At 36.6% G+C, this 12896-nt stretch overlaps 1 protein-coding gene across 1 annotated transcript in view; it reads right to left on the bottom strand.

The window, feature by feature from the left end:
* KCNH8 (potassium voltage-gated channel subfamily H member 8) overlaps nt 1-12896 on the bottom strand; it is a 373783-nt gene that overhangs the window by 171270 nt on the left and 189617 nt on the right. The window contains exon 5 of the mRNA XM_032143681.2: nt 9124-9364. Coding sequence (XP_031999572.1) covers nt 9124-9364 — 241 coding nt within the window. The remainder of the gene's footprint in view (nt 1-9123; nt 9365-12896) is intronic.

The raw sequence follows: 12896 nt of genomic DNA, 5'->3' as shown, positions 1-12896 counted from the left end.
TAGTATCTTCGTCTTAAATTTTATATCTCAGCTATTTATATTCTTTCACCTCTTTTCTTTTGGTTAGTATTTACATAACAGATCTTTTTTCCAATTCCTCTAGTAGTTTTGTATTAGATTTAATTCTATAACTGGCATATTTTTGACTTTAAAAAATCCATTGACTGTCACTTATTTTAGCATGTGAGTTACTACCCAGTAAGTGCTTACATTTTAATATTTGTCATATATCTTGATTTACTGCTGTTATTTTTCATCTTCTAATCCCCATATTTTTCTTCCTCATTCATTTTTCTCCTTTCCTTTTCCTTGTGGATTAGTAATATTTCATATTTTCCTTAGGTTTTTTTTTTCTGGTTGTTTTGAAATCACTGGGTCCATTAATAGTTTCTTTTTTATTTTTGCACAGTTACTTTAAAAATTTTAATACACACAACTAATTACAAAGTTTTCTAACAATATTTCCTAGGTTCTAATGTATTTACTCTGAACATGTTAAAAGGTGACACACTGCTTTTTAGCCACCTACCATCACCTCCATATGGTCATCATTGTTTAGAATTTTGGTTTCTACATATTTAAAAAACATAAAACACCTTAATATACTTTCAGTCAATAGTTAATTAAATTTATCAGCATGTTTTAGCAGTATCTGTTATGACTTGTTTTTATTCAGTCCATCGAAGTGGTCTGGGGAAGAATGAGTTCTGAGGTAAAAATAAATTTGAGAGATGCTGGATTAATCATATTTAAATAAATTTCTTTATCATTAAATTTCTTAGAAGACCTACAGTGCCAAAGTGTATTGTGACTCTCCAAAAGAGATATATCATCTCCCAAATTTGACTGTGGGTCCTTTCTTCATGAAACATTTGAATTATTTCTCAATTTAAAATAATCATATTGCCTTATATTTTTGTATGGAGTTGACATGAATACCAAAATATTTTTTAAAACATCATCTTGTAGTTCTATGAACACCTTTCTTTCCTAGACCCTTTTTGTACTACTTTTTAACAATGCTGCCCTAATTGATTATAAGATGCCAAATTAATAATACTATTCCAGAAATAGAAAATAAACAGTATGCTAAATATACATGTAAATTTTACCACACATATTAATTTAGTAAATACATATTTTTTATTATACTTTAAGTTCTAGGGTACATGTGCACAATGTGCAGGTTTGTTACATATGTATACATGCGCCATGTTGGTGTGCTGCACCCATTAACTCATCATTTACATTAGGTATATCTCCTAATGCTATCCCTCCCACCTAACCCCACCGCATGACAGGCCCTGCTGTGTGATGTTCCCCATTGTTCAATTTCCACCTATGAGTGAGAACATGGGGTGTTTGGTTTTCCGTCCTTGCAATAGTTTGCTCAGAATGATGGTTTCCAGCTTCATCCATGTCCCTACAAACGACATGAACTCATCCTTTTTTATGGCTGCATAGTATTCCATGGTGTATATGTGCCACATTTTCTTAATCCTGTCTATCATTGATGGACATTTGGGTTGGTTCCAAGTCTTTGCTATTGTGAATAGTGCTGCAATAAACATATGTGTGCATGTGTCTTTATAGCAGCATGATTTATAATCCTTTGGGCATATACCAAGTAATGGGATGGCTGGGTCAAATGGTATTTCTAGTTCTAGATCCTTGAGGAATCACCATACTGTCTTCCACAATGGGTGAACTAGTTTACAGTCCCACCAACAGTGTAAAAGTGTTTCTATTTCTCCACATCCTCTCCAGCACCTGTTGTTTCCTGACTTTTTAATGATCGCCATTCTAACTGGTGTGAGATGGTACCTCATTGTGGTTTTGATTTGCATTTCTCTGATGTCCAGTGATGATGAGCATTTTTTCATGTGTCTTTTGGCTGCATAAATGTCTTCTTTTGAGAAGTGTCTGTTCATATCCTTTGCCCCCTTTTTGATGGGGTTGTTTGATTTTTTTCTTGTAAATTTGTTTAAGTTTCTTGTAGATTCTGGATATTAGTCCTTTGTCAGACGGGCAGATTGTTAAAATTTTCTCCCATTCTGTAGGTTGCCTGTTCACTCTGATGGTAGTTTCTTTTGCTGTGCAGAAGCTCTTTAGTTTAATTAGATCCCATTTGTCAATTTTGGCTTTTGTTGCCATTGCTTTTGGTGTTTTAGACATGAAGTCCTTGCCCATGCCTCTGTCCTGAATGGTATTGCCTAGGTTTTCTTCTAGGGTTTTTATGGTTTTAGGTCTAACATTTAAGTCTTTAATCCATCTTGAATTAATTTTTGCATAAGGTGTAAGGAAGGGATCCAGTTTCAGCTTTCTACATATGGCTAGTCAGTTTCCCCAGCACCATTTATTAAATAGGGAATCCTTTCCCCATTACTTGTTTTTCTCAGGTTTGTCAAAGATCAGATGGTTGTAGATGTGTGGCATTATTTCTGAGGGTTCTGTTCTGTTCCATTGGTCTATATCTCTGTTTTGGTACCAGTACCATGCTGTTTTGGTTACTGTAGCCTTGTAGTATAGTTTGAGGTCAGGTAGTGTGATGCTTCCAGCTTTATTCTTTTGGCTTAGGATTAACTTGGCAATGCAGGCTCTTTTTTGGTTCTGTATGAACTTTAAAGTAGTTTTTTCCAATTCTGTGAAGAAAGTCATTGGTAGCTTGATGGGGATGGCATTGAATCCATAAATTACCTTGGGCAGTATGGCCATTTTCACGATATTGATTCTTCCTATCCATGAGCCTGGAATGTTCTTCCATTTGTTTATGTCCTCTTTTATTTGGATGAGCAGTGGTTTGTAGTTCTCCTTGAATAGGTCCTTCACATCCCTTGTAAGTTGGATTCCTAGGTATTTTATTCTCTTTGAAGCCATTGTGAATGAGAGTTCACTCATGATTTCACTCTCTGTTTGTCTGTTATTGGTGTATAGGAATGCTTGTGATTTTCCCACATTGATTTTGTATTCTGAGACTTTGCTGAAGTTGCTTACTAGCTTAAGGAGATTTTGGGCTGAGACGATGGGGTTTTCAAAATATACAATCATGTCTCCTGCAAACAGAGACAATTTGACTTCCTCTTTTCCTAATTGAATACCCTTTATTTCCTTCTCCTGCCTGATTGCCCTGGCCAGAACTTCCAACACTATGTTGATTAGGAGTGGTGAGAGAGGGCATCCTTGTCTTGTGCTAGTTTTCAAAGGGAATGCTTCCAGTGTTTGCCCATTCAGTATGATATTGGCTGTGGGTTTGTCATAAATAGCTCTTATTATTTTGAGATACGTCCCATGAATACCTAATTTATTGAAAGTTGTTAGCATGAAGGGATGTTGAATTTTGTCAAAGGCCTTTTCTGCATCTATTGAGATAATCATGTGGTTTTTGTCTTTGGTTCTGTTTATATGATGGATTATGTTTATTGATTTGCATATGTTGAACCAGCCTTGCATCCCAGGTTTGAAGCCAACTTGATCGTGGTGAATAAGCTTTTTGATGTGCTGCTGGATTTGGTTTGCCAGTATTTTATTGAGGATTTTTGCACTGATGTTCATCAGGGATATTGGTCTAAAATTCTCTTTTTTCGTTGTGTCTCTGCCAGGCTTTGATATCAGTATGATGCTGACCTCATAAAATGAGTTAGGGAGGATTCCCTCTTTTGCTATTGATTCAAATAGTTTCAGCAGGAATGGTACCAGCTCCTCTTTGTACCTCTGGTAGAATTCGGCTGTGAATCCAACTGGTCCTGGACTTTTTTTGGTTGATAGGCTATTAATTATTGCCTCAATTTCAGAGCCTGTTATTGGTCTAGTCAGGGATTCAACTTCTTCCTGGTTTAGCCTTGGGAGGGTGTATGTGTTGAGGAATTTATCCATTTCTTCTAGATTTTCTAGTTTATTTGCGTAAAGGTGTTTATAGTATTCTTTGATGGTAGTTTGTATTTCTGTGAGATTGGTGATGATATCCCCTTTATCATTTTTATTGCGTCTATTCAATTCTTCTCTCTTTTCATCTTTATTAATCTTGCTAGTGGTCTATCAATTTTATTGATTATTTTAAAAAAACAGCTCCTGGATTCATTGATTTTTTGAAGGTTTTTTTGTGTCTCTATTCCTTTAGCTCTGCTCTGATCTTAGTTATTTCTTGTCTTCTGCTAGCTTTTGAATGTGCTTGCTCTTGCTTCTCTAGTTCTTTTAATTGTGGTATTAGGGTGTCAATTTTAGATCTTTCCTGCTTTTCTTGTGGGCATTTAGTGCTATAAATTTCCCTCTACACACTGCTTTGAATGTGTCCCAGAGATTCTGGTATGTTGTGTCTTTGTTCTTATTGGTTTCAAAGAACATCTTTATTTCTGCCTTCATTTCGTTATGTATCCAGTAGTCATTCAGGGGCAGGTTGTCCAGTTTCCATGTAGTTGAGCAGTTTTGAGTGAGGTTCTTAATCCCGAGGTCTAGTTTGATTGCACTATGGTCTGAGAGGCAGTTTTTTATAATTTCTGTTCTTTTGCATTTGCTGAGGAGTGCTTTACTTCCAACTATGTGGTCAATTTTGGTATAATTGCGATGTGGTGCTGAGAAGAATGTATATTCTGTTGATTTGGGGTGAAGAGTTCTGTAGATGTCTAGTAGGTCCGCTTGGTGCAGAGATGAGTTCAATTCCTGGATATCCTTGTTAACTTTCTGTCTCATTGATCTGTCTAATATTGACAGTGGGGTGTTAAAGTCTCCCATTATTATTGTGTGGGAGTCTAAGTCTCTTTGTATGTCTCTAAGGACTTGCTTTGTGAATCTGGATGTTCCTGTATTGGGTGCATATATATTTAGGATAGTTAGCTCTTCTTGTTGAATTGATCCCTTTACCATTATGTAATGGCCTTCTTTACCATTATGTAATGGCCTTCTTTGATCTAAAGTCTGTTTTATCAGAGACTAGGATTCCAACCCCTGCTTTTTTTTTTTGTTTGTTTTCCATTTGCTTGGTAGATCTTCCTCCATCCCTTTATTTTGAGTCTATGTGTGTCTTTGAACGTGAGATGGGTCTCCTGAATACAGCACCCTGACGGGTCTTGACTCTTTATCCAATTTGCCAGTCTGTGTCTTTTCATTGGAGCATTTAGACCATCTACATTTAAGGTTAATATTGTTACGTGTGAATTTGATCCTGTCATCATGATGTTAGCTGGTTATTTTGCCCATTGGTTGATGCAGTTTCTTCCCAGCCTCGATGGTCTTTACAATTTGGCATGTTTTTGCAGTGGCTGGTACTGGTTGTTCCTTTCCATGTTTAGTGCTTTCTTCAGGAGCTCTTGTAAGGCAGGCCTGGTGGTGACAAAATCTCTCAGCATTTGCTTGTCTGTAAAGTATTTTATTTCTCCTTCACTTACGAAGCTTAGTTTGGCCAGATATGAAATTCTGGGTTGAAAATTCTTTTAAGAATGTTGAATATTGGTCCCCACTCTCTTCTGGCTTGTAGAGTTTCTACTAAGAGATCTGCTGTTAGTCTGATGGGCTTCCCTTTGTGGGTAACCCGACCTTTCTCTCTGGTTGCCTTTAACATTTTTTCTGTCATTTCAACTTTGGTGAATCTGACAATTATGTGTCTTGGAGTTGCTCTTCTTGAGGAGTATGTTTGTGGCATTCTCTGTATTTCCTGAATTTGAATGTTGGCCTGCCTTGCTAGGTTGGGAGGTTGGGAAAGTTCTCCTGGATAATATCCTGAAGAGTGTTTTCCAACTTGGTTCCATTCTCCCTGTCACTTTCAGGTACACCAATCAGATGTAGATTTGGTCTTTTCACATAGTCCCATGTTTCTTGGAGGCTTTGTTCATTTCTTTCCAATCTTTTTTCTCTAAATTTCTCTTCTTGCTTCATTTCATTCATTTGATCTTCAATCACTGATACCCTTCTTCCACTTGATTGAATTGGCTACTGAAGCTTGTGCATGCATCACATAGTTCTCGTGCCATGGTTTTCAGCTCCATCAGGTCATTTAAGGTCTTCTCTATGCTGTTTATTCTAGTTGGCCATTCATCTAATCTTTTTTCAAGGTTTTTAGCTTCTTTGCAATGGGTTGGAGCATCCTCCTTTAGCTTGGAGATGTTTGTTATTACCGATTGTCTGAAGCCTTCTTCTCTCAACTCGTCAAAGTCATTCTCCATCCAGCTTTGTTCCATTGCTGGTGAGAAGCTGCGTTCCTTTGGAGGAGAAGAGGTGCTCTGATTTTTAGAATTTTCAGCTTTTCTGCTCTGGTTTCGCCCCATCTTTGTGGTTTATCTACTTTTGGTCTTTGATGATGGTAACGTACAGATGGGGTTTTGATGTGGATGTCCTTTCTGTTTGTTAGTTTTCCTTCTAACAGAACTCTCAGCTGCAGGTCTGCTGGAGTTTGCTGGAGGTCCACTCCATACCCTGTTTGCCTGGGTATCACCAGCAGAGGCTGCAGAACAGCAAATATTGCAGAATGGCAAATGTTGCTGCCTGATCCTTCCTCTGGAAGCTTCGTCTCAGAGGGGCACCCAGCTGTATGAGGTGTCAGTTGTCCCCTATTGGGAAGTGTCTCCCAGTTAGGCTACTCAGGGGTCAGGGACCCACTTGAGGAGGCAGTCTTTTCATTCTCAGATCTCAAACTCCATGCTGGGAGAACCACTACTCTCTTCAAAGCTGTCAGACAGGGAAGTTTAAGTCTGCAGTAATTTAATAAATATTAAATGGTATGAACACTACCTTCACATTGTAAAGATACCATATTACAGGCAATATTACAGGCAACTATTTTGTCCCCAGTATTTTAACTTATTTCTCAATGATCACTTTTAGGCCACCTTTTTGAAATATTTTATAGAATAAAGGTTTAGGGAAACAGAGAAATATTAATTTAAGCCGTTTTTCTAAATATGCTATAATAAATTGTAGATACGCTTAAATTCATTTAAAAGAAAGAGCAGGCAGATAACAGCAGGAAAGAATAGGAAAGTTTTTACTGCTTATAAAAATAAGTTGGTCAACAAGAGATTTCAGGCAGGAGTCACACTAGAACTGCTTGCAGACCAAAATTTCAAATCCTAAATGAATCTTTGCAGAAAGTAAAGTGCAAAAAAATTGGAATGGGTTTTCATTCCTTTGCACGTAGCTAGTAAGGGATGGGTATCGCTTACTGGGAGAACCATCTTGCTGCCTGAAGCACAGTAGAAATGACAGTAATAAAAAAACACGGAAGAATTTAGGGGTTGCTATCAGGGGAGCAAATGAGTCTCCATTGGTTTAGTAGAGAAAAGCAGCCTTAAAACAAATAAACAAAAACTTTTAAAATATCTCCGTCAAAGGTATGAGTTTTTATGGGAGTAAGTAAGTCATCATCTGCTAATGAACACGTGGTAACAGAGGTGGCTTCTAAGGCCAAAGAATTACAAATATCTAAGAATCAAGAAGAATGGAAAGGAATGTTCAAGATATAACTTGACCTAATAACAAAGTTGTAAATAGCAATAATAAGATGATTAAGTATTTGTTAAGCAGATACTTACATCTATTATTTCACAAAACCCTATGAAATTATTACTACAAAAAACGAAGGCTTAGAAATGTTGAGTGACTGCCCAAGTTCTTGAGAACTTTGACCAGGTCATGGAGAGCATTTTAGGATGCTCCTCCCACCCACCCATGATGCACAGATAAATTAGCATCCTAGGATGCTAATTTATCTGTGCATCATGGGTGGGTGGGAGGAGACGTCAAATGTTGGCAAAGTAAAAGGATACAAAACCATAGACACACCCAATCTGTCTACCATTTTCATTTTAAATTCTTGTTCAAACTGGAATGTTATTTTCCATTTAACCATTATTTAATAGATCCCTTTATGGTTACATCTTTCTAATAAAGGATAGCTATATTTTAAAATAAAAAAATTAAAAGTAAAATTGCCATCTGCCTAACTAGACAACATTGCCATCTAGTGGCCTAAACACATTACAGCTACCACTTCTGGGGTGACAGCAGAGGTCCTATCAAGGCTCTGAAGGGTGTGCCCAGTAGACACAATGTTAATAACGATGCCAAGCCATACCAAGAGCACACCAACTCATCCAAAGCAAACGTGCTGACATTCAACCAGAAAACCCACTCTAGCCTCAAAGATTTAACAGCTTCACTGAGCAAAAACCAAAAAACCAAAACAAACAAACAAACAAAAAACAACAACTACTACCACCATTGAACCAAGGTTTTGATGTGCCTCACTTATTTATTTTTCTTTGAAATTTTAAGATCCATTTCTCACTCCTTTGTTCACCTACCTGCTTGAAAATGTTTCCAAACATCCTCTCATCTTTACAGTAAGAACATAGCCCTCTATCACCATGACCAAGGAAAGAAGCAGGTATCAGCTGCTAATAACAGTCAATAACTCAACAGGGAGTCAATCTGTGACTTAAAGACCCAGAATCTGTCCTAGAATGAGCAAGCCAGAGCTAGGCTTTGGTCTAAACAAGATGAAGATGTAAGGGACAGGAAAATAGGAAAAGGCTTACAAGATTGGCACAGATGCAGCTTCAACTGAGGTACACAATATTCTAGTGATAAATTATCTTAGCAAACATCCTTTGGGGCCTTTTCTTTAATTAAAATCAGATACTCACTGCTTCTCCAGATTTACTGCAAGGCTTACGTAACCCTTTGTTTCTGCAATCAGGTCATTTATTGAAACCATCAACATGCTGAAAGGACACGGAAGGGCATGGAGAAAGAACACGTCAAGGAGTGGACCACTGTCACAACACCACTGGTGGGTTTTTGTCAAACCCCATCTCTGACCCTACAAGTTTAAGATCATGAAGGATGTGAGAGTACAAACAAAACAGCTGTTAAATCTTTTTTAGCCCATTTTTGATGAAATAAGTATAGAAACACAGGAGATCAGTTTAGATCTGTTTGAATAAAGGGACAGGAAAAGTTGGAAGAGGCAATTTTCAGAAATCCAAATACAGTATGTGCTTCTCCAAAATTTGCATCAGAGGCTGAATCATGCCCATGCAAATGGATCTTAGTTCAAATTCATGTCAGAAAAATCTGGAACACACTTCACTTCTCATATACAAATATCCTAGGAAAGCAGCTGTTTGTTCTTACCTATAATAAAAAGAATCTCCACTGCAATGTCACTGACGGTTGTGCTCCGAGTTGTGGACAGGTCGTCATTGCCAATAAAGCAAACGTTGTAAGGTACAGTCACAGCAACATAAAACGTTGCCAACAAAATAAGCCAGTCCCAGCCAGCTTTAAAAGTGCTAAAATGCAAAAGTATGAATTTGGACTTTTTTGCATCAGAAACTTTGTACTCCGGAAATGCTGGTTTATCTACAAAAACATTCTGTGGATGAAGACAAAAAGGGGAGAAAGGAGAAACACAACATTAGAAACAAGGATTACATAGCTTGAAACACACACTTTTGTGAGTAGGATCATTCACTACACAATGCAATATCTTACAAGTGACTTTTAAAAGTTGGTGATGCAAAGCATCTAAACATCTAAAACTGAGTAGAGATCTTTGTTATACGGAACAGGAATATGCAGAGTTTAGTCATGAAGCTAAGTAAGTAACCCAGATTTTATTCATTAAAAAATAAAAAAGACCATTACCTAAATGTCATCAAAAAACATTTACAGTTACATGTAATCCTATACACATTATAAACACAAAGCTGTATTTACATTCCTATTGTCATGAGAATATTCTGTATACTTGCAGATTTCTGATGACAGTCATTATCTAAAGACTATATTTGACCTGATATTTTACTGATGACAGCAGTGGTACTTTTCTTTCCAAAAAGAATAGATATATGACCAATATTATATTGTAAACAGTTTACATTTCTTTCCAAATATAGTCAAGTGGTGCTAACTACTTTCATTTTTTGCATTGTGGCTGTTGGTGAGGTTGGGAACCAAAATCTCATTGCCTTGATTGACACAGATGCAGTCTGACATGGGCCAGACATTGTTCAGATGGTAAAGTAAGAAACAGTTACTTAAGAGTTATTAGTCAAGTCACGGGAGGAGAAAGCCAATGTTCACTGTGCAGCTGATTAAATGTAGAATAGCTGGAGTTTTTGATAACTGCAAAAGCACTTCACTTTGAATGCAGTTCAAATTGATGAACAATTCCCTTGCTGCTAGAAGACAAAGGGAGGCCCAACAATAGCATGTGTGGAAATCTGACAAGCCTGTGACCAGATACTTGCAGACCTGGCTTTGACCTCAATTAATGGGAAATACAAGATAGGTAATGGAAACTTATATTTGAAAGTTTAGTTGAATTAACAGAGCAGTTATAAATTCCAGAATACATATTACTTGTAGGTCACAATGTTGTGTTCTTGTCTCACTCATTGAGGGAAGGGCAGATTAATGTGATGTGTTCAGGGATCCTGAAGTACCTGAGGATTCAAGAAAGGTTCAGAAAGATCAGGAACATCTAGCTCTAAGTGGTGACTGTCAGTGATTGAATAGTTCTGCTACCTTAATATTAATGCACCCCTATCTGGCATTTCTCTTTGGTAGGTATTTTCAACCCATGTTTCTACTTCCTGTTAATATTCTCACTCAACCCACACAGGCATCTCATAATGTCAGTACTTCGTGGTGGGTCACTGTTAAACTACTTCCAGATAGTCCTTAGATGCCCATCTGCCACTGCATCTATGTTTCATACAATTCCCTGATACTCGTCCTGTCTCCTTTGCCTCATTCTCTGGTTTCAAGAAACCAGTTCCAAAGGTAGACTTTGGCATAAAACAGAGAAGGGGAGACGAAGTAGCCCCGTTGGGCTTCTCATAAAAATTCAGGCTGTTACATTGGAAGAGGGAATTAATGTCTATAACCATTAATCATCTCACCACTGATAAACACTTCAAGTTGTAATAACATGATTGGTTCTAATCCAAATTTTCCCTGAATATTTACTACAATAAAGAATTATCAGAAGCCATGGGAAATATCTCATTTTCTATCCACATAAGTTTTTTCCTATCATGTTACAGAAATTAAAATTTTACATTGTTTGAGGGAACACCCATATCTAGGGTAATGATTTGGGAAAACTCAAAAAGTGAAGGTTTTGTTTTTGTTTTTGATTATGCTGATTATATGAAGCATTAGTGATTCTGTCACAAAAGTTCAGCAATATATTAGTTTTCTGTACAAATCAGAAAATAAATCACATGGTTTCATTTTGTAAGCTACTTAGAACATATTTTAAAAATATTTTAAAAAGATACTGAGAATTCAATACATCTGAGATTAGATTTAAATTTTGAAATGTTAACTCAAATCCTGCAAACATCTTTACATAATCACCTGAGTGAAAAAAAGTAGATGCTTCTCTTCTTCCATCAGCTTTTGTAATGTTTTATCAAAATCCTTTTGAATGAAAACAATTCTTAAAATTGTAAAAAAAATTGTACACAATTGTAAAATTATGCTTTTTAGCAGGAAGTAGGGGGAAAGACATGTTATTTATAACTGTCAAACATGGAGTTTGCCTAGTCTAGACATTAAGTTTATCTTATTTATTAATCTTCAAGCATATTTCTTTAGTACCAATGGTGTTTTAGATGTTTAACCTCTAACCTATGAGTTATTGAAACATACTAGTTAACTCCAGTACCTAATTAAGGTAATTGTTTCCTAAACTATTTTTGCAATAGTTCCTTTCAAACTATCATCTGAATGAGCAAGAGAATGTGAAAATGTTTCTACAGTCACTTCAGTGAGTAATCTAAACCCAGTGTATGCTTTGATGATCATCACTGTCTCCTGCCAGAAATATGCATTTGTAGCACTCTCCTTTCAAGTTTCCAAGGCTCTAGTGTGATCTTTAATATTTCTTTGTGTTGAAAACATTTGCATCATATCATTCTCATTTGATTGACAGAATAACAAATCAAGGAAGGCAGAATTTGAAAACACCTTTTTCAAGGTATACCAGGCAAAGTTAGAGCCAGACTAAAATATGTTGCATCCTGATTCCCAAACCTGCTAATGACCTGAGGAGTTCATTTGACTATGGCTGAAGCATATGCTCCTTTTCCACAGAACTGTATCTGAGAAGCAGCAAGGTAAGAGTCAGAAGCACGGTGGCTTTGAATTAGAAGATTAAAGATTGGGTACCACAACTGCTGCTTCTATTAAGTTGGGTTTTTTTTCCATCATTAAAATGGGACTAATAAAAATCAGACCTAGTACTGGCTTGCTATAAGAATCAAATAATATGATGTAAGTAAAAGGAATTTGTAAATAGCAAAGGGCTATAAAATGTTAAGAATTATTTTTTGTGTGTGCAAATGTTATTACAGCCAGAATTTCCAGAAAATTTATTGTTTATTCAATAAACTATACAAGTCATTTCCTCTTCTCCCTTCTGCCTTCCTTCTATCTGCCATTTAGCCATCCTACTCTGTTATCCTTGAAAGGAGATGGTGAACAGGTGAACAGGGCAAATCCTGATTCCATACTTTGCTTCAGGAATAAGATATTACCTGTAGTATTAGAGTTACTGTGCTGTTAGGCATCTGAAATTACTATGTATTATTTTAATGCTCTACTCTGATGTTTGTATTTCTTAAATGAATGGCAATTAAGCAAATTAGCTAAGTAGTGGGAGTTATAGTTTTTTTGAAATCAGATTTTTAAGTACTGCTTTGTACTTTGTTGAATCTAAGGGAAAAACAGCATGCCCAGCAAACGCATTTTAAAGCTCACTAATATTGCTATGTTTAAATTCTCCACTAAAAGCTAGACAGTGTCAGCTTTCAGCCTTACAGAATCTGTGGATAATATTTGTTTAGGTGCTTTACTGGTTGATTTGCATGGAATCAAGCCCAAATGTGGTTACCTTT

This window comes from Hylobates moloch, unplaced genomic scaffold (assembly GCF_009828535.3).
Source record: "Hylobates moloch isolate HMO894 unplaced genomic scaffold, HMol_V3 SCAFFOLD_22, whole genome shotgun sequence".
Lineage (NCBI taxonomy): Eukaryota > Metazoa > Chordata > Mammalia > Primates > Hylobatidae > Hylobates > Hylobates moloch.
This window is presented reverse-complemented; position numbering and strand designations above follow the sequence as displayed.